Source organism: Poromitra crassiceps, assembly GCF_964638095.1.
Source record: "Poromitra crassiceps genome assembly, chromosome: 25".
Taxonomy (NCBI): Eukaryota; Metazoa; Chordata; class Actinopteri; order Beryciformes; family Melamphaidae; genus Poromitra; species Poromitra crassiceps.
In genome coordinates this window covers 17712827-17736826 of record NC_139649.1, presented here as the reverse complement: position 1 = coordinate 17736826, position 24000 = coordinate 17712827, and the positions used below count along the sequence as shown (strand labels likewise).

At 46.8% G+C, this 24000-nt stretch overlaps 1 protein-coding gene across 3 annotated transcripts in view; it reads right to left on the bottom strand.

The window, feature by feature from the left end:
- The window catches only part of LOC310798301 (band 4.1-like protein 1), a 108702-nt gene that overhangs the window by 37199 nt on the left and 47503 nt on the right, over positions 1–24000 (bottom strand). For all 3 annotated transcript variants that reach the window (XM_083660806.1, XM_083660808.1, XM_083660807.1), the window contains exons 2-3: positions 4969–5111; positions 3503–3670 (exon numbers count right to left, since the gene is read on the bottom strand). In XM_083660806.1, coding sequence (XP_083516932.1) covers positions 3503–3670; positions 4969–5007 — 207 coding nt within the window. In that variant the 5' untranslated portion in view covers positions 5008–5111. The remainder of the gene's footprint in view (positions 1–3502; positions 3671–4968; positions 5112–24000) is intronic.

The following is a 24000-nucleotide window of genomic DNA, read 5'->3' as shown; positions in this document are numbered from 1 at the left end:
ATAACTCGCAACCTAGCGTGCTGGTCCACAGACGCTAATCTGATTGGCTCTCCCTCAGCGGCCAATGGGAACTGTTAGTTCTGAATATATTATAGAAACAGGCCATTCTTGGGAAGCGACGAGATGAGGAAGTGAGAACTCCGTCACAACAAACGGGGTTGCTATATTTTCGACAGATTAATCCAGAATCATGTTTTATGGACCAGAGACACACGTTTTTAAGAGGTTACAGCTGCACGAATTGGGACCTTTAAAAGGATTTATTATTATTTTTACACAGGACTAAAAAGGTAGGAAAAAACAAGAGGTTTCAGTGTCCATCAAACACTGCTTATACTAACTGTATAAGCCCTCATGTCGTGGCTGGCTGTGTGGCATTAGTGACAGCAAGCAAAATGAAAGAAGCAAACAGGCGCTTGGCATCTTAATAAGCTGTGACTGAGGTGTTCTCAGTCCATCAAGTCTTTACTCCAGACAGAGTCATTAAATATTCAACTCTAAGATGAGTGTCACGGGGACGCCACCAGAATAAACACTGGAAAACACAAGGCAGGAACTTGGCAACATAATATAGAAACAACCAATCAGCACAAATTGCTTAATTCCATCCAAAATAGCCCTGTTCTACACATGGGCCTAGGCTAGCCAGGCCTGAGCGCGCGTGCACAGTGCCCCGGACAGCAGAGGGGAGGGAGGGTGAGAGCTAGGCTAGCCAGGCCTGAGCGCGCGCGCACAGTGCCCCGGACAGCAGAGGGGAGAGTGGGTGAGAGCTAGGCTAGCCAGGCCTGAGCGTGCGTGCACAGTGCCCCGGACAGCAGAGGGGAGGGTGGGTGAGAGCAGAAGCGGGTAAGGGCGTGGAACCTTCACCCCGGCCGGGGCACCCCGGGGTGCCTGCGGCCACGCATCCATGACAAGACACTTAATTAGCCCTCGAATGCTGCACCGCCTCCAGAGGAGACAGGAGAGTGATCCCAAACTGCAGCCTGCTTTCCCTTAACACTGTTATTATCAGCTCCTGCAGCACGGGGGAGGTTTGGATACCAGGCCAGCCTGACGTTCCACCCTAGCAATTTAAGACAGGAAGAGAGAGAGAGAGAGCCCGTCCATGAGGAGATTCAAGGCTATGTTTTTAAGAGGAATAACAAAACATACATGGTCTGACAAGAGACTTCTTTGTACATCATTATCTGGCAATGAATGGGAGATTGTTAGGGAGGAGCACTTAAGGCTCATAACTATAACACAAACTATTGTCGCTCAAAGGTACGGTATTATTAGAATGTTTTTGCAGTGCTGAGAGAGAGGTTTATGGAAAGATAGCATTCTTAGTATTCTTCACCTCATGTACTACATACTCACGCACATAACACCCCCCTCACCCTACCCCCTAAACACACAGTACACACAAGTATCCTAAGGGCTAGCTCATAACAACACTGCTATTCTATTTTCTCCTTGGCTGCACCTGGCTTGCAGTTTGCAACCATGTAATAACTATAGATCTCCTAATGCCCCAGTCAGCAGGCTGTGCTGAGAGCTTTTATTGGACAGGAGGGACATCCTCTGACCCGCGGGCATGTACAGAACCTCTCCGGTGCCATGTTGCATTATGGAGAGAGCTGGCTGAAACGGCGCACAGAGAGATATAGGGCTACTGGGCTGTGGCATAGGCTGCCTGCCACTGATTATCCCCAGAGAACGGCCTGCTCCATCAGCTCCATCTCAGGTGCAGGGGCAGCGGTGCCAGACACAGGCAGCACGCCCTGCTGCTGGTCGGGGGTGTCTAGACAGCTCAACCTAATCTCCCATGACTAGCTTCAAAATATTGCTATAGTGCGATGTAGCCACAGTGAGCCAAGCAATATAGGATATGAATTCCCCTCCGGCACAATGGTGGAAAAAGATGTCTGTGAGAGAAGAGATTGACGTATTTTTTTTCCGGATAAGGTTAAACAAAGTCCAGTCCGATGGCAACAGTGTAGGAAAGTTACAACAAGAGCAGCACTGCACACGAGAACTACTGAAGGTTGACTGATAGGAGGGACATGCTCACATGGGCATGTCACGTTTATATTGATATATTTTATATTAGCCGATGTGTGCAACACATCATTGCATATGGAGGGGAGGGTGCAGATGTAGCCTATATACTGATTAGTCGGAGTAACGTGACATGGTACAGTATACACACGGGACTATTTACTTCTGTCGTGCGTGTGACCGCTTGCTCAATTAGTAAGAGCAATAGGCATATTATTAGTTTGCATGTCAAACGTATGTATATCGTTGTTTATCAAAATCTGACCATAGTAAACCTACCTCCTACTCTAAAGCTATGCCTATTGGTTGGATTTCACCATTTACCATGGCAACAGTAACTACTCCACACGCCTCTGGGTTAGGCGACAGTGTGGATCACTTTGTAAAGTGACTGACTTGAAACTCCTTCATTCCCACACATTTCTCTGCAGCAATGGACCCACCACTACCTCCATCTATCTGAGCTTCCTATAGCAGACAGACAGTAGAAACGTTCTCTTTTACACAGCTGCAGAAATAATAGGCATTATGGGGAATAGACTAGTCTTTGTGCCACTGTACACATTTCAGAATCTGTGTAACTGTTAACACGGCTTTGGCCTCTCCTGGTGCTACTTCTCAGCACGGCACCCTCTCTGTTATTTCCCCTGCCTCGTTTATCTGTTTGTTGCAGCGCCACACACACACACACAGCTGGCCACATGCAGCGCCGCACACACACACACAGCTGGCCACATGCAGCGCCACACACACACACACACAGCTGGCCACATGCAGCGCCACACACACACACACACACACACACACACACAGCTGGCCACATGCAGCGCCACACACACACACACACACAGCTGGCCACATGCAGCGCCACACACACACACACACACAGCTGGCCACATGCAGCGCCACACACACACACACACACACACACACACACACACAGCTGCCCACATGCAGCGCCACACACACACACACACACACACACACACACACAGCTGCCCACATGCAGCGCCACACACACACACACACACACAGCTGGCCACATGCAGCACCACACACACACACACACACACACACACACACACACACACACACACACACACAGCTGGCCACATGCAGCATCACACACACACACACACACACACACACACAGCTGCCCACATGCAGCACCACACACACACACAGCTGGCCACATGCAGCGCCACACACACACACACACACACACACACAGCTGCCCACATGCAGCGCCACACACACACACACACACACACACACACACACACACACACACACACACACACACACACACACACACACACACACACACACAGCTGGCCACAGAGGAAGAGTAGCAACAAGGAAAAGAACCGAAGAGGCCGTTACATCTCAACAGTTTGCTGAAAAAACACAAGAGTAATTCTAGACAATGTGCTCACGCTAATTCTATTTCCATCGGGCGTACCTCAATTTCCGCTTCATAGTCGGAGGAATCCAGCAGGGTGACTTTGAAGGGGACCGTCTTCAGACGCTTGGAGCCTTTCTGGGGCGATTTGAGGTTCTTGCTGGAGGACGTCTTCTCGGACATGTCGTCTGGTTCTCTGTGTTCATCTAGATGCTTGGAGTTCTGCTCCTTTATGTAGAAAAATAGCATACAAATATACAGTCAAATGGATTTAACTTTGCCACTGCTGATCCCCGAGTGGATATTTGAAATAGTTGAAATATTTAGCATGCAGCATTATCACAACCGTAGGACAGTAACAAGACTCACTTGCAGCCATTTCACTCTTAATGAACATATCAATACTTCGACACGAGTAGTAGCTTCCGATGGGCTGAGCGAGTGTAGCTGGTGCAGAGTCAGCACCGCGGCTGTCACACGTATTGACTTCTAGGGTCTCATGTGGAAGTAATGGAAGCATCGCCAAATCAAATATTGAACACATATGCATGTATGTTATGTGGAGTCCCGGCTAATGGCGTGGAAACGCTGGTGCTTGTTCATCCATGCTCTAGGCTTATCCTCACTGCATTTTCACACTACCATTCGCTTAAACAAAGGTAGGCAGCATCGTTTTGGTTAATTTTTTAAATAAAAAATAAATCAATAAAATAGCTCTGTATGTGTGGGATCTGTCTGTAGCATTTGTGTCTAATAAACACGACTTTGTCAGCTCTGCAAGCACGCCCACACCTCCCAAGCCACGTTATAATTTGCTTTGTCGTCCATGTTACATTTAAACACCATTTATTTTCCAAGTTCTTTCTTTTTTTTATGCTATTGCAGGTTTCAAGATCAGAGTTTAACAGCTCCATTCCTTGTTTCATTCAACCTGCAACATTTTACATGTTTTTATGTAGGAGTTCTGACTGCCCCGTCTACATCAGCTTTTACAAATTGAATCAGCTGTAGCGTGCGTCTGTTGACATTTCCTCTCTCTCTCTCTCTCTCTCTCTCGACATTAGCTGAGCAGTTACCAGCGTAAACGCTGTACCTCGATGCAGACAATGGGGGCTCATTCACTGAATGACAAGACAAATAAGACAGAAAACACTTCAAACACAATAACACCGCCTCCGCAGTAATGTAGTCATGTAGTGTAGGCAACATCAATGAAAGTCCCCGACTGTCTGCATCAGAGTCACAGAGTCTGGTCAGGACCAATTAGGCAATTAAACCCACGGTAGCATCAAGAAATATTGTGCCGTCACCCGTGACCCCACTCAACTTTATGACCCACAAGGCTCAAAGGCCTTATGAGAAAATATAACTACTCCTATTCTCAAAGGACATTTTCACTGCAATCTCTTTGATTGTAGCATCAAAACTAAAAAGTAATATGGCAATTAATCCATTCAAACTCCAATGTGAAGCCTATGGGTGGAACATGAGTACTGTGTAGAGTACTCAGTCTTGGCAGTGCTGACCTGTTTGGCCATCTTGCTGTCCGAGGCAGAGTGCTGCATGCTTGCTGCTGCCCCCTAGTGTCGTGGGAGGACTCCTCCTTCGCTCTCTTCACCTCCGACCCGGGGCCTGGCGCTGCCTGGCGCCGCAGCAAAGTACCACCAACCTGAGGAGAAAGCAGAGCGCAGCAAACACTGTAAAACAACGCCTCAGCCGTGCGCAGCAAACACCAGTGGCGCTGGAAGTACTTTTAGGTAGGGGTTGCTGCAAGGCCGTAGCCACCGATTCAACATTGGGGGGGCGGGCGCCGGAAAATGCACCTCCATGTCACCACTTGCTCCCACTGCTGTGTTGGAATCCTCATTCTCTCTCCCACCCTTTTTGGACTTTTAGCCATATTTAGAGGAATATTTAATTTTAAATTAACATTAGGATTATACTGTTGTGATGTCATTATTCAGTGTCTTCTCCTCTTCTCTGCAGCATTACTCAATTTACCCTCAGGAATCAGGGACAGTGATAGCCTACCTGCTATTCCTCCCATATATCCAGGGCCGGATTAATAGTACCATGGGCCCCCGGGGCTATTCATTTTCTAAGCTATTCATTTAGCCTTTTAGTCATAAAGATTATATCTTCCAGACTGAAATGTTATAACAGAAGTCGAGTATTGGCCAGAATTACATGAACATTTGGACACTTATTCAGCGGGTATTTTGCATGTTGCGTTCAGGTGCACTGTAAAAAAAAATATATATATATATATATATATTTTTTTTACATCTCTTGCCACCAGGGGGTGCTGCAGCGCCCACCGCACCGTGCTTCCAGCGCCGTTGGCAAACACTGTAAAACAACGTCTCAGCCGTGCGCAGCAAACACTGTAAAAGAACGTCTCAGCCGTGCGGAGGCTCATCGATGATGTCATTTCCAAATGTCATGTCACAGAAAACTGAAGAGAAAAAAAAACAAAGAAGAAAACAGCTGCAAGTGGAAACATTCACAGAGGAAATTCAGAACACGGCCACATCTGTCCCAAAACAATAAAACCCCGCACTCACACGCAAGATCAAACCGTCCTTACAAATTGTCCCCTGAACGTCGTGTCTACTTGATACCTCACTTACACAGTGTCATAATTCACCTTGTCGGTAAGGACATTCACATTAATTATGAAATCGCTCACTGAGTCAGATAATGATTGTCTATTTAAGCAAGACAAGCTCTAGCGCTAAGATGACAACTCACCTCCAAAAATGTAATAAGGCCGTGAGAGCTGAGAACAATTAATCGCAGTATTTTCAAAAAATCGTAATATAGCCAAGTGCCAAGTATCCAAATTGTAGGAGCTGAAATTGTTTGATAAAGGTTGACTAAAATGTGCCACAATATACCGTTAAATTAAGCATTGTGGTGCTACAGAGATGGACCAGCCTATAGCTCTCTCCAGATGTTAAAATAAAATAAATAAATAAATAATGCACTAAAATTGTGACTCATATCGCAATATCGCAATATGTTTTTGTTTTTTGTTTGTTTTTTTGTATATCATTCAGCCGTAATTCATGGCTAATGCTATTAACTCCTTCAGGGTCAAAAAGGCGCTGAACCACACAGAGAGATGAGTGCAATATCACTCTGATATGAAAAACTGCTTTGGAAATCTATGGTACAGTGGTAGACGGATCAATAAGCGTGCCTTACCGCAAGCTGTGTATTGACGCGCGGCGGCATTAAAACTAATTGAGGTGTAGTTGCACCGTTGACCACCAGGTGTCATCTGTGAGCATCCTTGAGATCAAGTGTTGAATGTGACACAATAGGGCGCGCCGGGAAGAAAACAAAAGGTAATTACGGCAGCTAAATAGGCCCCAATATAGCGTTAAAATAAAATAAAAATGTAGGCTATCATGCAAAAAGTAGCCTGTAATGTTAATTTAATTTCGGACCGTCTGAATATGTTTTATTTATAGAGAGCGAGGCGAACCAACAGCAAGCAGAGAAAGAGAAATGGAGATCTGAGAGTTTCTTCATTGCCCAACCGTGACAGCAGCGAGAAAAAGGGAGCTGGATATATCATTTTTCAAAATGATTTACATGGACTGCGGGCGCTATTAGAAAAGGGTGATGGATTTGTCTTGTCAGCTGACATTTGGACAAATAGGAGAGGGCACAGCTTCCTGGGCATCGTGGCCAGTTTCATTGACGGGACGTTCAAGGGGCACACCGTTCTGTTAGGCTGTGATCACATACAGGGTCCCCATACCGCTGATCGCATTTACCAAAAGTATGAAAGAATTGGAACGTGCAACGACGTGTTTATTCGTGTCATATGCGGGGCAGGTGTTGAAACAGAGATTGTGGCAGCAGTCGGCCCCGCTGCACGCGTGAGAGTGGAGGGTGAAGAAGACGAGTCAGGTGCTGGTGGAAAGATAACCAGGCACGGCTTCCACTCATGGCCGGCTTGGCAGGGAAATATTTGTGTATTTGTGCCACCAGTGTACCATCCGAGCGTGTGTTCAGCACAGCAGGGATTGTTGCAATGCCACTCCGAAGCAAATTATTGCCCGAAAAGGTAAAGCTGTTGGTATTCTTGGCCAGAAACCTGTAATGGTAAAACGAAGCAAAAAGGCTAATGGCTAAAGGCCTATAGCCTTTAACCAAGCCCAAAATGTTTAATTTCGAATTCCTTTAAGTTTATAAGATCGTGTGGTGGGCTTGTGTTGTTTAAATCCCTGAAGTTCGTTAATACAAGCTTAATTCATTTAAGATAATTGCATAATTCGTTTTGTATTTATTTTACACAGCAATATCTACTGGTTAATTTTACCAGGCTAATTTATTTTAATTTTTGTGTGTGAAATGATGAAGGTTTTCCCAATGTCCCACTGGGTTGTGTTTTTGCAAATAAAGTGTTGTACGGAAACAAGCTTGTTTCTTTTATTTCTGTTTATTATAGTAACATTTTTATTTGTCTTATATGGCTATTATTAGGAGGGGGGGGTTGATTAAATTTTATGAAGTCGTTGCGGTGCTGTTTGGCTGCCCGGCCTGGCACTGCTGCGAATGCGCATTCACAAACATGTCATGTCACGGAGTCAGGCGCGACATAAACTGCAGGCTAGTAGGCTGCTCAGTTAAAAACAACAATAAATATGCTGGTCGGTTACTTATTTTATTTAGCCTTCTATATTTTAGAAGCATATTTTTATGTTTACATTTTCTCAGTTTCTGGGATAGTCGGACAAGTGAACATGAAGGAAGAGTAGAGACTTATGGAACCCTGACTGAAGACGTTTGTTTATTCATGTAGCCTAATTAAAAACATTTTCAATGATAGCCTGAGGTGTCTGACTGCTGAATGTAGCCTATTAAAGGCCTTTGGCCTAACTGCAAAGTGCAAACTCAGCAAGCAACAATAAATTAAACAAATAGCCTATAGCAGCATTATTGGGCACCTAAGTAAATACATGCACTGTCTGGCATGCCTAGAATGTCTCTAGAACGTGAAATTAAATAACTTGAAAACTAATAAATGAAGAATCACTTGTAAAAAATTTTTTTAATAAAGTGGCTGGCTGCTCGGTTCTGCCCGTTTTCGTTTAGCATTTATTTGCGTCGGGACTTCACTGCATTGAACTGCTCCGCTGCATGTGCAAAGTTGAAGGCCTCCAAACCCTTTCCACAACTTGCGATCTGCATCAGCCTTGTGACTTCTGCAGGGACACTGGAGACTGGAATTGGGGGAGGGGGATGGAGGGTGGAATGTTTCACCCCTATTAGACCCATACCTGTCTATTGTCTCATGTGGCCAACCTATTGAAATGTAAATAAAGGAACGGGGGCAGTCCCGATGTTGTACGGAAACAAGCTTGTTTCTTTTATTTCTGTTTATTATAGTAACATTTTTATTTGTCTTATATGGCTATTATTAGGAGGGGGGGGGTTGATTAAATTTTATGAAGTCGTTGCGGTGCTGTTTGGCTGCCCGGCCTGGCACTGCTGCGAATGCGCATTCACAAACATGTCATGTCACGGAGTCAGGCGCGACATAAACTGCAGGCTAGTAGGCTGCTCAGTTAAAAACAACAATAAATATGCTGGTCGGTTACTTATTTTATTTAGCCTTCTATATTTTAGAAGCATATTTTTATGTTTACATTTTCTCAGTTTCTGGGATAGTCGGACAAGTGAACATGAAGGAAGAGTAGAGACTTATGGAACCCTGACTGAAGACGTTTGTTTATTCATGTAGCCTAATTAAAAACATTTTCAATGATAGCCTGAGGTGTCTGACTGCTGAATGTAGCCTATTAAAGGCCTTTGGCCTAACTGCAAAGTGCAAACTCAGCAAGCAACAATAAATTAAACAAATAGCCTATAGCAGCATTATTGGGCACCTAAGTAAATACATGCACTGTCTGGCATGCCTAGAATGTCTCTAGAACGTGAAATTAAATAACTTGAAAACTAATAAATGAAGAATCACTTGTAAAAAATTTTTTTAATAAAGTGGCTGGCTGCTCGGTTCTGCCCGTTTTCGTTTAGCATTTATTTGCGTCGGGACTTCACTGCATTGAACTGCTCCGCTGCATGTGCAAAGTTGAAGGCCTGCAAACCCTTTCCACAACTTGCGATCTGCATCAGCCTTGTGACTTCTGCGGGTGGAATGTTTCACCCCTATTAGACCCTACCTGTCTATTGTCTCATGTGGCCAACCTATTGAAATGTAAATAAAGGAACGGGGGCAGTCCCGATGAGAATAGGCCTACAGTAGCCTATATTACAATAGGCTATATATAAAATCTGTGGCTTTCAAGGCTGGTGTGAAAGAGCCTACATAACCAGAGTAGGCCTATATTGTTTGATAAAAATATGTTTTCAGACAATGGGCACGGCGCGCGCGCGCGCACACATACACACACACACACACACACACACACACACACACACACACACACACACACACACACTGCTCCCCTACGAGAACCGCAGGCTCTGCGCACGCTGTGCCTGCTGAGCGACATGACGGGCGGCCAGCGTGGCCGAGAACCAGATGACAAATAAATAAAGTAGCTACTCTCACCTCTTGATTAAGGTGTAGGCTATGGGAGTTATTTATTTTATTTATAAAGGATACATGTACAAAGGATACTGTTGGCAGAGTACATGAAACATTCCACCCCCCATCGCAAGTGATTTTATTCTGCATGTAGAATATTCAGCAGGAATGCACAAATGTCACACAAAGGAATAATAATAATAATAATTATGACGTGATAAGATCATTCATTTTAGCACCGCGCGCTCCGCTCTCTTCAATGAGGAAATGGAAATCCAGACCTTGTAGAAAAGTGTCGATTTTCGGGGTTAGGGTTGAAAGTAATTCTCTCTCTTTTCAGAGGCACACAATTACTCACATAAGACCCTACATTTAATAGTTAATTTAATAGTTAGTTTGTGGATTTGGTTTCCAGGGACTTTAATCATCAAGGGGAGACAAAACACGATTGATTTCGTAGGCTGAGAGCGAGAGCCTCCCTGCTTGCTGCATATACTGTACTGTAGGTAGTTGTGCACTGCCGCCCCCTAGTGTCCCACTTTGATACCACATACTAACGGCAAACAGAATTAACGCCGCGTTGCGGTAAAAGACGCTTATTGATCCGTCTACCACTGACAAATTGTAGGAGCTGAAATTGTTTGATAAAGGTTGACTAAAATGTGCCACAATATACCGTTAAATTAAGCATTGTGGTGCTACAGAGATGGACCAGCCTATAGCTCTCTCCAGATGTTAAAATAAAATAAATAAATAAATAATGCACTAAAATTGTGACTCATATCGCAATATCGCAATATGTTTTTGTTTTTTGTTTGTTTTTTTGTATATCATTCAGCCGTAATTCATGGCTAATGCTATTAACTCCTTCAGGGTCAAAAAGGCGCTGAACCACACAGAGAGATGAGTGCAATATCACTCTGATATGAAAAACTGCTTTGGAAATCTATGGTACAATGTTCCAGTGTGAATCTCTCCATGGACTATGTCATTTTCTATGGTGGAGACCATGTAGTTGTATCCTAACGGTTATGACATGAGCTCATGTCATACCTTCTGTCTTCTCCTGTAACTGTGGTTTGTTTGTGTAATAAAGCAGAGATGGTGTCGAAACAGTGCAGGCAGCATTAGAAGTAATAACAAAAATGCGTATGTTATAGTGGATTTAGGAGTGAATGTCGTGGAAATGGAATATTTCATTGGTAACCATAAAGGAAAATTCCACCCTCAGATACTCTTACACTGTTATTATGAATGATCAATTCTGTTCAAAGTATCCAAGGAGTTATTCTCGAATTGCTGTAAGTGTTGTAATTTTACCCACGTTCCCTCAACATGCCTCAACTACTTCTACTTCAGTGAGTGATTTTCCCAAAATGCATTTCTTGAACTTGTTGCATTCAGCTGTGGGTTACAGGTGTAGGTAGGTGGAGAGAGCTGTGGGTTACAGGTGGAGGTAGGTGGAGAGAGCTGTGGGTTACAGGTGGAGGTAGGTGGAGAGAGCTGTGGGTTACAGGTGGAGGTAGGTGGAGAGAGCTGTGGGTTACAGGTGGAGGTAGGTGGAGAGAGCTGTGGGTTACAGGTGTAGGTAGGTGGAGAGAGCTGTGGGTTACAGGTGTGGGTAGGTGGAGAGAGCTGTGGGTTACAGGTGGAGGTAGGTGGAGAGAGCTGTGGGTTACAGGTGGAGGTAGGTGGAGAGAGCTGTGGGTTACAGGTGGAGGTAGGTGGAGAGAGCAATGGTGATAGTGGATTTTAAAGACAGACTTGTCTTGTGGCTGCACTCCATTGAGGCTCTATTAAGGTTTGCTGGCGGGGGAGAAATAGCTCTCTCTGCCTCCTCTTCCACGATGGATTTCTCCCGGGATGATTGTTGAACATCGGTGCAAAGCGGCAAGTCTAAAAGGAAGCCCTCACTCTTTGGACTGACGCCAAAACCTGACTTTTTTAGCACTGATGTTGAAAACGTTATACGCTCTCAAGCTCCATCGTACCTGGGCTACGAATATGTTGACATGAAAAATGCTGTCTACATTTGGCCAGTTAGCAGAACGATCCACCGCTGGACAACAGAACGCACCCAGGAACGCATGGTACACATGGGCAACAGCTGCGTCTTAACGCTCTGAAAGTATTTTCATCTGAAGCTATAAGTCAGTAGTAGGGATGCACCGATATGAAAATTTTGGCCGATGCCGATAACCGATATTAACATTGCCGTTATGGCCGATAACCGATATTTGTCGATGTGATCTGTATAAAAACACATTTCTATGATAATAAAATTTTGTACATACTGAAAAACACATGTAAACACTGAATTTGAAAAAGTAATGCATTTCTTTATTTCAAAAACATTTGTAAAAGCCCATAAATCATAGATTTACTAACTATCGGCCGATACCGATATGATTGCCGATATATCGTGCATCCCTAGTCAGTAGATTTGCAAAATGCACTTGTTGCGACCCTGGACCATGTTCTCCCGTGACCCTTTCTAAAAGGAAGGCGTGAGACATTTACATGGAGCCGTATTCTCGGCGGAGGCCGTTCCGCTCGGCGCAGCGAGTACGAACGACGCCGGCTGCATTCAGAGCAGAACGCCCCGGGGCAGCAGGCAGGCAGGAGGACCTTGTATATAATCCAATCTCATTCTGACCCTGGAGCTCCTGCTGCCCTCGAGAGCAGCAAATCACATCAGCATATAATGCACTGGAGAGGGGAGCGGGCAGCCGCGGGTGACGACTGGAGGCAGGAACACAACCGGTTCACACTGGATCAGAGAGGAGGAGACGACCTTCCCCCCCACACACACACACACACACACACACACAGCCAGCCAGGGAGGGTCTTGACATATTGCATGTGGCTAAAGGAGTTCCAACACCCCCCACCCCCCCCCCCCCTTCTCCGCAACTGCACTATCACTGCCATCCCATTACTTACAATCACGGAGAACTGACAGCAATGAATTCCCCTCCTCTGAGACAACAGTGCAGTGTGGAGCAGTGTGTCGGCGCCGGTCCGCTTCATTTCCTCCCACCGTCTCATCCAGCTGAGCTCTGAGCTATAAGTTTTGCAAAATCACTTTTTCTCTCAGTGGCTCGGTCGTGGATATGACTCCCTCACTGCAAGTGAAAAGACTCGCCAAGGAGGTAAACATCCAGAGGTGAACAGATGTCGTTCAGTTATCGCGCTCACCTGAGAAGAGGAGTGTCTCCCTTGTGTGATGGGTTACACAACACACAAGTGCACACTTCCTCACTCTTAGCATCCATCTTGGCTAAATAACGCCAGGTACTCGTCTACAGCTGTCCATGTGTATAATATACCTGTCTCAGACAAGGATGATCTGAAAACCGCACCGGTTTGGCCACTGCTATTTCCCATTGGCTCGCTCAGGTGGATATTTCTGACGTCTGTTCCATTTGCATTAACAAGCACACAGCCTCTAACAATGTCACATTTTACAGCCGTACCCAAATCAATAGTTACTGTTGCTCTGAAGTGCCCATAAACGATCTGCACGCACGGAAGGCAACACGCCTTTAGGACACGCGCACGTGCGTACACGCACGTACGCATTAACGAGAATAGAGATGGCATAAGGCTACCCAGAGTTGGTTTGCGGTAAATGGGTCCCCTTATTCAGACATCTTTTCATAGGATCCGATTAATTGCCAAATTAGCATAGATTCATATTGCAGAGTGAGGCAGCAGAGTTCATTTCCTGTTACACACCATTAGCCGAAACAGCCCCTGTTATGCTCACGGCCGCAGAGCCACTGAAGCGTTCTTCTCGATCCCACTGCTTTTCCTGACAAGATGTGACCTACTCTGCCTCCGATTGGCTTGCCCTGATATTGTTACCGTAACCCTAACCAATCTCATCCCTCATGCCTACACCTACACCAGAGCCACATATATAGAAGAGTCGCGACATCTCCATTCACTCCAATGGACCCGTTTTTTATTTACTCTCAAGAGTTCCAGGAAGTAAGGTCCTGGATTAAGCAGCGCTGTCGAGTTGCAGCAAAATGGACAGTTTGTGTTGTACTTTGAACGTTTTTTTTTTAAATCAAATTGTACATTATCCGCTTTATTTTAGCATTCAAAAGTAGTGTGAGATAGAGAGCTGCAAACCCGAGGGTACCCTCGCGGGCCCCTCGGGCCTGCCAATACGGGCCAAGGCCGGGCTCGTTTTTTCTTTTTTTTTAATTAATAGGTCCGGGCCGGGCCGGGGTCGGGCCGTTTTTCAATAATTAAATAAAATAACGTTGTATTACTCGCTTGATTTTACACAGCAGAGCAGTCAGACAAAGAGGAGGAGCGCACACTGCACAGACACTCGCCTAGCCACAGCCACACACACACAGACACACACACCCTCACCGTGACGTTAGTCTGCCACTCCAGTCCACAATCCACCGTTCAGTCAGCATGCTGTCAGCGTAAAAAACAACAACAAAACAAGCCGCGTGTGTCCGTGTCCGTGTCGTGAGAGAGAAATAAGATCGATGGACATAAAACAAAGTTTGCGAGGGGAGAGTTAAACAGTCCCCACTGCAGTAGGGAAAGCTCATTTCAACCTGTTCAAAACGAACCCATCTACCATACATTGTGAGGACACTAATGTGACGTTATTCAATGCAGCTATAAACGGTAAGTCTGCTGTTTTAATTTCGATATATGCTTGAGTGACATAATGTTTCAGTTTGTGGGCATTGTTGCTGTTGGCAATTAAACAATCTAACGTGCTCTTTCTCGAGACAATATGTGTGGATTTTGATGGCCACGGTAGCGTGTGTGAGAGGGGGAGAGAGAGACAGAGAGAAAGCTGCAGTGTTTGTCTTTAGGCAACACAGTCTAGCAACGTTTTGGACCAACGAGTTCAGCGGCATGCACAGAGAGGGAGAGAGAGATGTGTCGTCATATCGTGATATTGATGTCGGGCCTCGCAACGGGCTCGGGCCAATTAATTTCATGACTCATCCAGGCCGGGTCGGGCACGGGCCTGCATGTCACGGGCCGGGGAGGGCTCGGGCCGAGATTTCAGGCCCGCGCAGCTCTCTAGTGTGAGACCCCTTCCTGGCTGTTCATTGGCTAATGAGTCACGCATTTTGGTCGTCCGCTGACGCCACTCTCTCTCTAAATTGCTCTGACCTAAACAACCCAGCCTCATATGGGCGCCTGGCCAATAATAGCGCTTGAATGCTACTCAGGGCAGGTCTTGTCAAGAAAAGCAGTGGGATCCATATAGTAACGCACCACTGAAGCCTCCGCAGAGCAGGAGAAAACACCTGACATCCGCCTACAGACACGGAGAGAGAGGCCTGTTCTTAGCCATAACAGTACGGTACAGGGGGAGCCTGCCTGCATCCTTTGTTACCCACTGACCCACTGACTCACCGACAATATGTGGCTTTGATACCTGCCATCAGTCATCATAATTCATCACGCGGAAAAACACATTGTATCCTCGGAAGGGTTGTGAAACACTGCTCTTCCCTAACAAGCCGAGCCTTGTCTCCTCTTCCTTTCTTTCTCTCTTTCTCTCTCTCTCTCTCTTCATTCTCATCAGATAGCTAAGCTTTAATCTAAGCAAGGCAAGCGGAGGGAGAGAACGAGAGGGAGCATGCATGTCTGTGGAAGAGTACTGGCTCAGCTCCGAGATGCAGTTGCCATGGTAACAGCATGTAGTACTGTCCCCCCCCCCCACCCCCCTTCACCTCTCTCCTCCTCAGAGCGGCTGAGCTGTGAGAGTGAAAGAGAGAGAGAGACGAACCAAACCAAGAGGAGAGATGAGTGGCCAACAGATGAGACGATGACGAGGACAGATCGGGATCAAGGACACGACGAGAGGGAAAATAAGCAGATTTGGAATTGTGCCGAACAGAAAATGTCAAGCAAAATGGCTTTCTACTCTTGCTGGCAAGTGGAACAGGTCCACACAGTCATAAACACCTCCCTCTGTGGCCCAGTGGAAGCCATCATAAACACCTCCCTCTGTGGCCCAGTGGAAGCCATCATAAACACCTCCCTCTGTGGCCCAGTGGAAGCCACCCTAAACACCTCCCTCTGTGGCCCAGTGGAAGCCATCATAAACACCTCCCTCTGTGGCCCAGTGGAAGCCATCATAAACACCTCCCTCTGTGGCCCAGTGGAAGCCATCATAAACACCTCCCTCTGTGGCCCAGTGGAAGCCATCATAAACACCTCCCTCTGTGGCCCAGTGGAAGCCACCATAAACACCTCCCTCTGTGGCCCAGTGGAAGCCATCATAAACACCTCCCTCTGTGGCCCAGTGGAAGCCACCCTAAACACCTCCCTCTGTGGCCCAGTGGAAGCCACCATAAACACCTCCCTCTGTGGCCCAGTGGAAGCCACCATAAACACCTCCCTCTGTGGCCCAGTGGAAGCCATCATAAACACCTCCCTCTGTGGCCCAGTGGAAGCCACCATAAACACCTCCCTCTGTGGCCCAGTGGAAGCCATCATAAACACCTCCCTCTGTGGCCCAGTGGAAGCCATCATAAACACCTCCCTCTGTGGCCCAGTGGAAGCCACCATAAACACCTCCCTCTGTGGCCCAGTGGAAGCCACCATAAACACCTCCCTCTGTGGCCCAGTGGAAGCCATCATAAACACCTCCCTCTGTGGCCCAGTGGAAGCCATCATAAACACCTCCCTCTGTGGCCCAGTGGAAGCCACCATAAACACCTCCCTCTGTGGCCCAGTGGAAGCCATCATAAACACCTCCCTCTGTGGCCCAGTGGAAGCCATCATAAACACCTCCCTCTGTGGCCCAGTGGAAGCCATTGAGCGGCAATGATAGCCTCCTCCCCACCTCACCCTTGACAGCACACAGACATCTACGGTCTTGGGCCAAAACGCCCCTCTAATCCAATTGTAGTACAATCCATGGCTCCACTCAGCAGTCTTCTTAATCACGTTTATTCATTAGCATGCACTGAATGACTGACTGAACGCCGCCATGTTGGAGAAGAGAGAGAGAGAGAGAGAGAGAGAGAGAGAGAGGGAGAGGGAGAGGGAGAGGGAGAGATAGAGAGAGAGAGAGAGAGAGAGAGGGAGAGAGGGAGAGAGAGAGAGAGAGAGAGAGAGGCAGAGGGAGAGGGAGAGATAGAGAGAGAGAGAGAGAGAGAGAGGGAGAGAGGGAGAGAGAGAGAGAGAGAGAGAGAGGGAGAGGGAGAGGGAGAGGGAGAGATAGAGAGATAGAGAGATAGAGAGAGAGAGAGAGAGAGAGAGAGAGAGAGAGAGAGGGAGAGAGGGAGAGAGAGAGAGAGAGAGAGAGAGAGAGAATATTTACCAAATGTCAGATATGCCCTTACTGGTTTTTGATGATTTGCATAACTACACATTCTCATTTTCGGAACTGTAGGCAGGCTGTATACGTTATTATTTGAGCATTATGTACTATGTAAAAATGATGTAATGTATACTACTTCAACCTGACAGAGAGACAGAACTTTCATCTCTTGTCTTTGCTCACATCAAGGTCAACTTTATTATCCCGCAAGGGGAAATTCATGTGGGCATACACGTCTTGATTAGCCTACAGTACATACTGTACACACATACATTACACACACACACACACACACACACACACACACACACACACACACACACACACACACACACACACACACGTTAGGCAGTGCCAAGTTCAACAGTATAAAAACGCATCATATAAAAATGTAATTAAAAGTAGAAGTGCAGAGTAATCACTATCAAAATACAAGCACAGTACAAAATACAGTTAGGATCGGAAATTCCCCAGGTATAGACGGTTTTAACTTGACAACAAAAACATTCTAAATTGAACCCCCGCTCACTTCCTGTTGCAGTGTTTGCTATGGACATAAAAGAAAATAAAACATTCAAGTGCAGGACTGACCATTCCGTGAAAACCGTCTATACAGCTGAGCGGCGAAAACAAAAGTAACGATGTCGAGTGAATATTTCTGCAGTTTGCCGAATGCTGAGAAAAAGGAAGTGCTGTGGGGTTGCGCTCTGGTGAAAACCGTCTATACTTATCTTCTATTTAGTGTTCTAATTGCCTTAGGCATCACCAGCCTGGTGCCTCTGTTTGCCATTAGCTTGTGACCTTACCCAGCAAGCATTCTGACTTTGGATACATGTTGATATGATGGAGCCATCGATGCAGAAATCCCATCGAAATACTCAGTAGTGGCAAAATTAAAGTAGAGATGACATCTATAGTCGCCGAATGCATCTTTCTAAACATCTTTCCAAAACAGCTCTCCTAAAGCTGTTTTAAAATGATTTTTTTTGCTTGTTTGGGTCGAAGGTGAACTTAGCCACCATGCTTGCTGCTGGGCACCGGCCTGGCCCGAACATCCTCAGCACCCACCCTGACTGAAACGGTCTATCCAATGTCTGCAGCCTCTGGGTCACAACAAAAGCTCCTATAGATTGAGTCGACGTCTCGTCATAAATGCTGGGGTAGCTGGCTGGGGGCGTGGTCAGGGTGGGGTAAGTCCTCCCGTTCTCGCCATTCAGCAATTAGCATTTAGCTAGTTAGCCCAGCCCAGGCAGACACGCTCGGGGATTTAACCCCCGCAGTAAACGCACATCTGAACAGACGTCTTATGTACCTGCTCTAGAATCCCCAATCCTGTAGTGTAGAGCCGCCCGCAGCACCGTCCTTTGGCGAATCAGCCCATCGAGATATATGGGGAGTTTTACCCCACTCGCGCGCCAGCCGTAGTAACATTTTGTGGGCGTTCCCACACAGACCCGACCGTATCCATCCTCAACTCTAGCACTCCCAAAGCGTCACGGCTACCTGGTGGCATGTCTGAGGCCTCACTGATCCACACAGCACGCCTCGACACGTCAATGAGAGTTCACACAGAGTCTATCACTCAGACTCAAAGATGGGAGGCTGCAAGGACACCGTCCCCATTCACAAACAGCACACATAAACGCACACCGACAGCCGCGCGCCGTAACACTGACGGGAGGCACTCAGGTATTGCCCGGAGCACTGTTTTTGCGAACCCCCGTGCATTGTGGATTGTGTGTGCATGCCCTCCCTCCCCCCCCTTCCCCACAGTGTAGTGCCATTCCTTTCCCTGAGAGCGTGATCCAACCCGAGCACCTCGAGCACCTCTCGTTACTCTCGCTAAGTTCCCTGGATGAGATGATGACATGTGACCTGGCAGCGTGGCCTCGGGGCCTGCGTGGAAAGACTGATGGCAAAACACGACACCCAGACCAGCTGCATGACACTTCAAGCTTCGCATTCCTGCCTTCCCTGTACACTGTACACCTGCGCCCGGTTGCACAAAACACCAAGGGGGCCCTTTACACCTGGCACTAACATGCGTTTTCTGTGATCATCAGACTGCAATCAGTTACTGCTTGACCACTAGAAAGTACAGGTGTAAACGCCACCCAAGACACATTGAAGACGGACTGCAATCTGATCCGCCAAACCACGTCTGGAGGTGGTGGTCAGGGGATGCATTGTGACCACATTGAAGTAGAGAGCTAGTAGAGAGTACCCCTCGCGGGCCCCTCGGGCCTGGCCGATACGGGCTGGGGCCGGGCTTTTTTTTTTAATGAATTGCTCCGAGCCGCCCGGGCCGGGCCGGGTTCGGTCCCGTTTCAATAATAAAATAAAATGAAGATGTATTACTCGCTTTATTTTACACAGCAGAGTGAGACCAAAGAGGAGGAGGGGCGCACACACAGACACGCACACACCGTCCCCACACACACACACACACACACACACACACACACACACCCTCACCGTGACGTTAGTCTGCCACTCCAGTCCACAATCCACGTCATGACATGTTTCAGTCAGCATGCTGTCACTGTCAGCATAAAAAACAACAACAACACGTGTCCGTGTCGTGAGAGAGAAATAAGATCGATGGACATAAAACAAAGTTTGCGAGGGGAGAGTTAAACAGTCCCCACTGCAGTAGGGAAAGCTGTTGAAAACGAACCCATCTACCATACATTGTGAGGAGGACACTAATGTGACGTTATTCAATGCAGCTATAAACGGTAAGTCTGCTGTTTTAATTTCGATATGCTTGAGTGACATAATGTTTCAGTTTGTGCTGTGTGGGCATTGTTGCTGTTGGCAATTAAACGATCTAACGTTCTCTCACGGTAGCGTGTGTGAGAGGGGGAGAGAGAGACAGAGAGAAAGCTGCGGTGCTTGTCTTTATAGGCAACACAGTCTAGCAACGTTTTGGACCAACCAGTTCAGCAGCGCGGCAGCATGCACAGAGAGGGAGAGAGATATACGTGTCGTCATATCGTGATATTGATGTCGGGCCTCGCAACGGGCCAATTAGTTTGATAACTCATCCGGGCCCGGTCGGGCACATGCCTGCATGTCACGGGCCGGGGAGGGCTCGGGCCGAGATTTCAGGCCCGCGCAGCTGTCTACATTGAAGACAAGTGTAAATGCAATGTGTCCTCTCAATCCGCATACAGCAATTGTATGCGGATTGAGAGGACACCTGTTTTGGGTGATCAGATTGCAATCTGATCACCCAAAACGCATGCTAACGCCAGGTGTAAATGAAATCAGGCTAATGTGGTCAAGCACTATCCAGTTGCAATCTGATCGCAGAAAACGCATGTTAGTGCCAGGTGTACATGGCCTCCTTGAGTTCAGATTTTCCTTAATATACTGTAAGTGATGGTCTTATAATTGCAGATAATTGGCAGAAATGGAGAGAGACAAACAAACGGAGAATAAGATCACCAAGCAGCAGCGTTTTCTCTATACAATTTAAAACATAACATATGTTTGGCTCGCGCTCACCGAGAGGTGTGAAAGCAGATCAAACGCACAGTTTGGCGCTTTGCTAAATGAAAGGCACTCAGTCTATAGGGAATATCAACACACATAGTCACACACACACAGAGAAAGAGCAGAATATCAACACACATAGTCACACACACAGAGAGAGAGCAGAATATCAACACACATAGTCACACACACAGAGAGAGAGAGAGCAGAATTACAGAGAGCCAGGCCAGCAGCAAGCTTGTGCCACAGCGTATCTAACAGCACCTGACCTTTCCCATGTTGCATCGGTGCATCGGCGCATGCATGAGGAGGACGGATCTGTCCCTGTAAAGTGCAAGTTATGTTTGAGACATGGACGGCTGCACGGAAATGAGACAAGTGGAATCGTGATGAGAAAATGTTTGGCGCTTTTATAAAACCTCCATTCTGTCCACATAGTTAAGACAATTTGGCATGTGCACAGCCAGGCTAAAACCTGCCGCACGGGACCCTCATGAAGGGGCGTGTCTGCTGGTGTGACATCACTTAGCCGCACGCCGCGACCCTCATGGATACCTCAAGCATCGTTTGCGCTTAGCTGCCTGATGCGACCGAGGTGGGAGTTTAGGCTTGGACAGATGAAGCAATGCGGAAAAAGCATACCCCTCAAAATATTTCATTTTGGAGATATCCCCCCTATGTGAGATGTTAGTTCAATACGAGGCAGTGTGATTGCTTGGGAAAGTTGGCTTCCAAATTAGTCCAGCAGCTTTTATTTTCCGTCCAATAACATTTCAACCATTTCATGGCAAAAAATACAATTTTCCTCGTGGACAAATGGAAATAATTTAGAAGAAGAAAGAAGGGAGGAGGAGGAGGAGGAGGAGGAGGAGGAGGAGGAGGAGGAGGAAGAAGAAGAAGAAGAAGAAGAAGAAGAAGAAGAAGAAGAAGAAGAAGAAGAAGAAGAAGAAGAAGAAGAAGAAGAAGAAGAAGAAGAAGAAGAAGAAGAAGAAGAAGAAGAAGAAGAAGAAGAAGAAGAAGAAGAAGAAGAAGAAGAAGAAGAAGAAGTCGTCCTATTTTTATCCCATCAGAGGCATGCTGCATATAAATTAACCCGGGTGTCACTTTGTGTGCCTCTTGTTGTTTTAGCAGCTACCGTCAAAAGCTGCTGTCACATTCTCCAAGGCCAGTGTGTAATTGTGTCCCCGTGACGCTCCAGTTAATGAGACACTGTCACAATGGCTGCACTTCCCAAACCAGATCTGCAAAACCACTGTAATCTCTGAGCGCTCAAATCATTTCCTGTGGCCTAGCACCGCAATTACAGCTCTTTTGTTTTGCTTCTTTGCTTTGAGGAAAAAACGCTGATGACAAACTACAGCGAGCAGGTCGGTGCAGTTTGCGCTAATGTTACACTCGATGAAACCATACTCCTGCCTTGACCTTGAATGTCTCTCGACCCTGTTGATGTATTTTTTTATGTTTTCTGATTCCCCCCCACCCATATTCTTCCTAATTGTACTTGGCCAAATTCCCCCTGCTGCCCCGGTCGCTGCTCCACCCTCTGCCGATCTGGGGAGAGCCGTAGACTAGCACCACGCTTCCTCCGATATTTCCTTCCTTCTTTTCACCTGACAGCGGGGACCTTCACCAGCAGGACGTAGCACGAGGGAGGATCACGCTATTCCCACCAGTTCCATTCCGCCGCCCTGAACAGGCGCCCAGACCGACCAGAGGAGGTGCTAGTGCAGCGAGCGACCAGGACACACACCCTCAATCCGGCTTCCCACCCACAGACACAGCCAATCGTGGACCAAGCCGGAGGTAACATGGGGGCGTGAACCTGCGACCCCTGTTGCAGTAGTTAATACAAGCTGGGCAAGCAGAGCAAAAGATAGAAGATAGAAGATAGAAGATCAAGATGAAGCATTACACATTGTGCCAAAGGTATGGTATCCTCTCCCGGTCTCCCAAATGGGCATGGTCACCTTAGCCTGGGTAAACCCATCCCCCACGTGACCTGCTCTCAGACCTGTTCTCAGTCTGGGAACTGAGAGAGCAGGTCACGTGGGGGCTGGGTTTACCTAGGCTATGGTCACCTCTCCTCCCTCTGAGACGTTTATCCTCGCCTGCCTTGCCCCCATCCCCCAACCTCGTTTGGAAGTAAGTGACTGACCTCGCAAGCCGGAGATGAGAGATCTTCAAACTGGATAAATACACAAACACTAAACTGCCTTGTTAGCTCAATCTTGTTGTAACTATTTTTCCACGGACACGCCGCCAACTTAGGAGACTTTCGGCAGGGCTGAGTCTATTGGAGTCGATGGGAGAAGTGAACGTGATCTCAGATTATTGATTGATTGATTGAAGACTTTATTGATTATGGTAGATTATTTTGCCCTGAGCCACATATCTTCAGAACATTCTGACAGTAAAGTGGCATTTTTCAGAAAGACAGATCAGGAGAAAATTTTAATAGTTACCAAGACCTGTCTCAGCAACACACTTTCGCAAGATTTGGCAACAAGAACTCACGTTGACAGGGAGCGATTAGCTAAAGCTGCATGTGAAGTTTGTTGATATAGTAGCTAAATCTGTGGTTGGAAAAAAACATTCCTTTAACCGAATACCTTAATTACAACTATATTGAGCTAACAAGGGGCAGCTTTGTGTTTATATGTGTGGTTTGTGTGGAGTTTGGGAACTCACAATCTCTATTTTAAGTTAGCTTGCTAGGTCAGCACTAACCCCGCGTCACCATGCACAGTCCTCTCACACTTCGTAGTGATGACGATACCCTCGGGTACCATGCAGGTACCGGTACCGAAGTACGGAAAACAATGTAGTACCGACTAAGTACCGAAGTACCGAAAAACCGTGACAACACTACTTCAGGGGAGAGGTGACCACGTGACCATTTAGGAGACTTGCTAGTAGCATTTGTTAGAATTGGTGCAGCGCGTGCGGTGATGCATCTCTCTAATGGACTATCTCTGAGCTAAAGTGGAGGGAGACAACAAGCCAATCTAGATCTGAATCAGTGTGAATCAAAATAAAAGATAACAGCATGCACTGAGCACTGACTACCTGCCTGTCTTGCAGGTTTTATGGTGTGGTGGATGGATACAGACAGCAGGGGTTAGGAAGCACTGGATAATATCATAAGAGAGGATTATAGTAATTTGACTACAA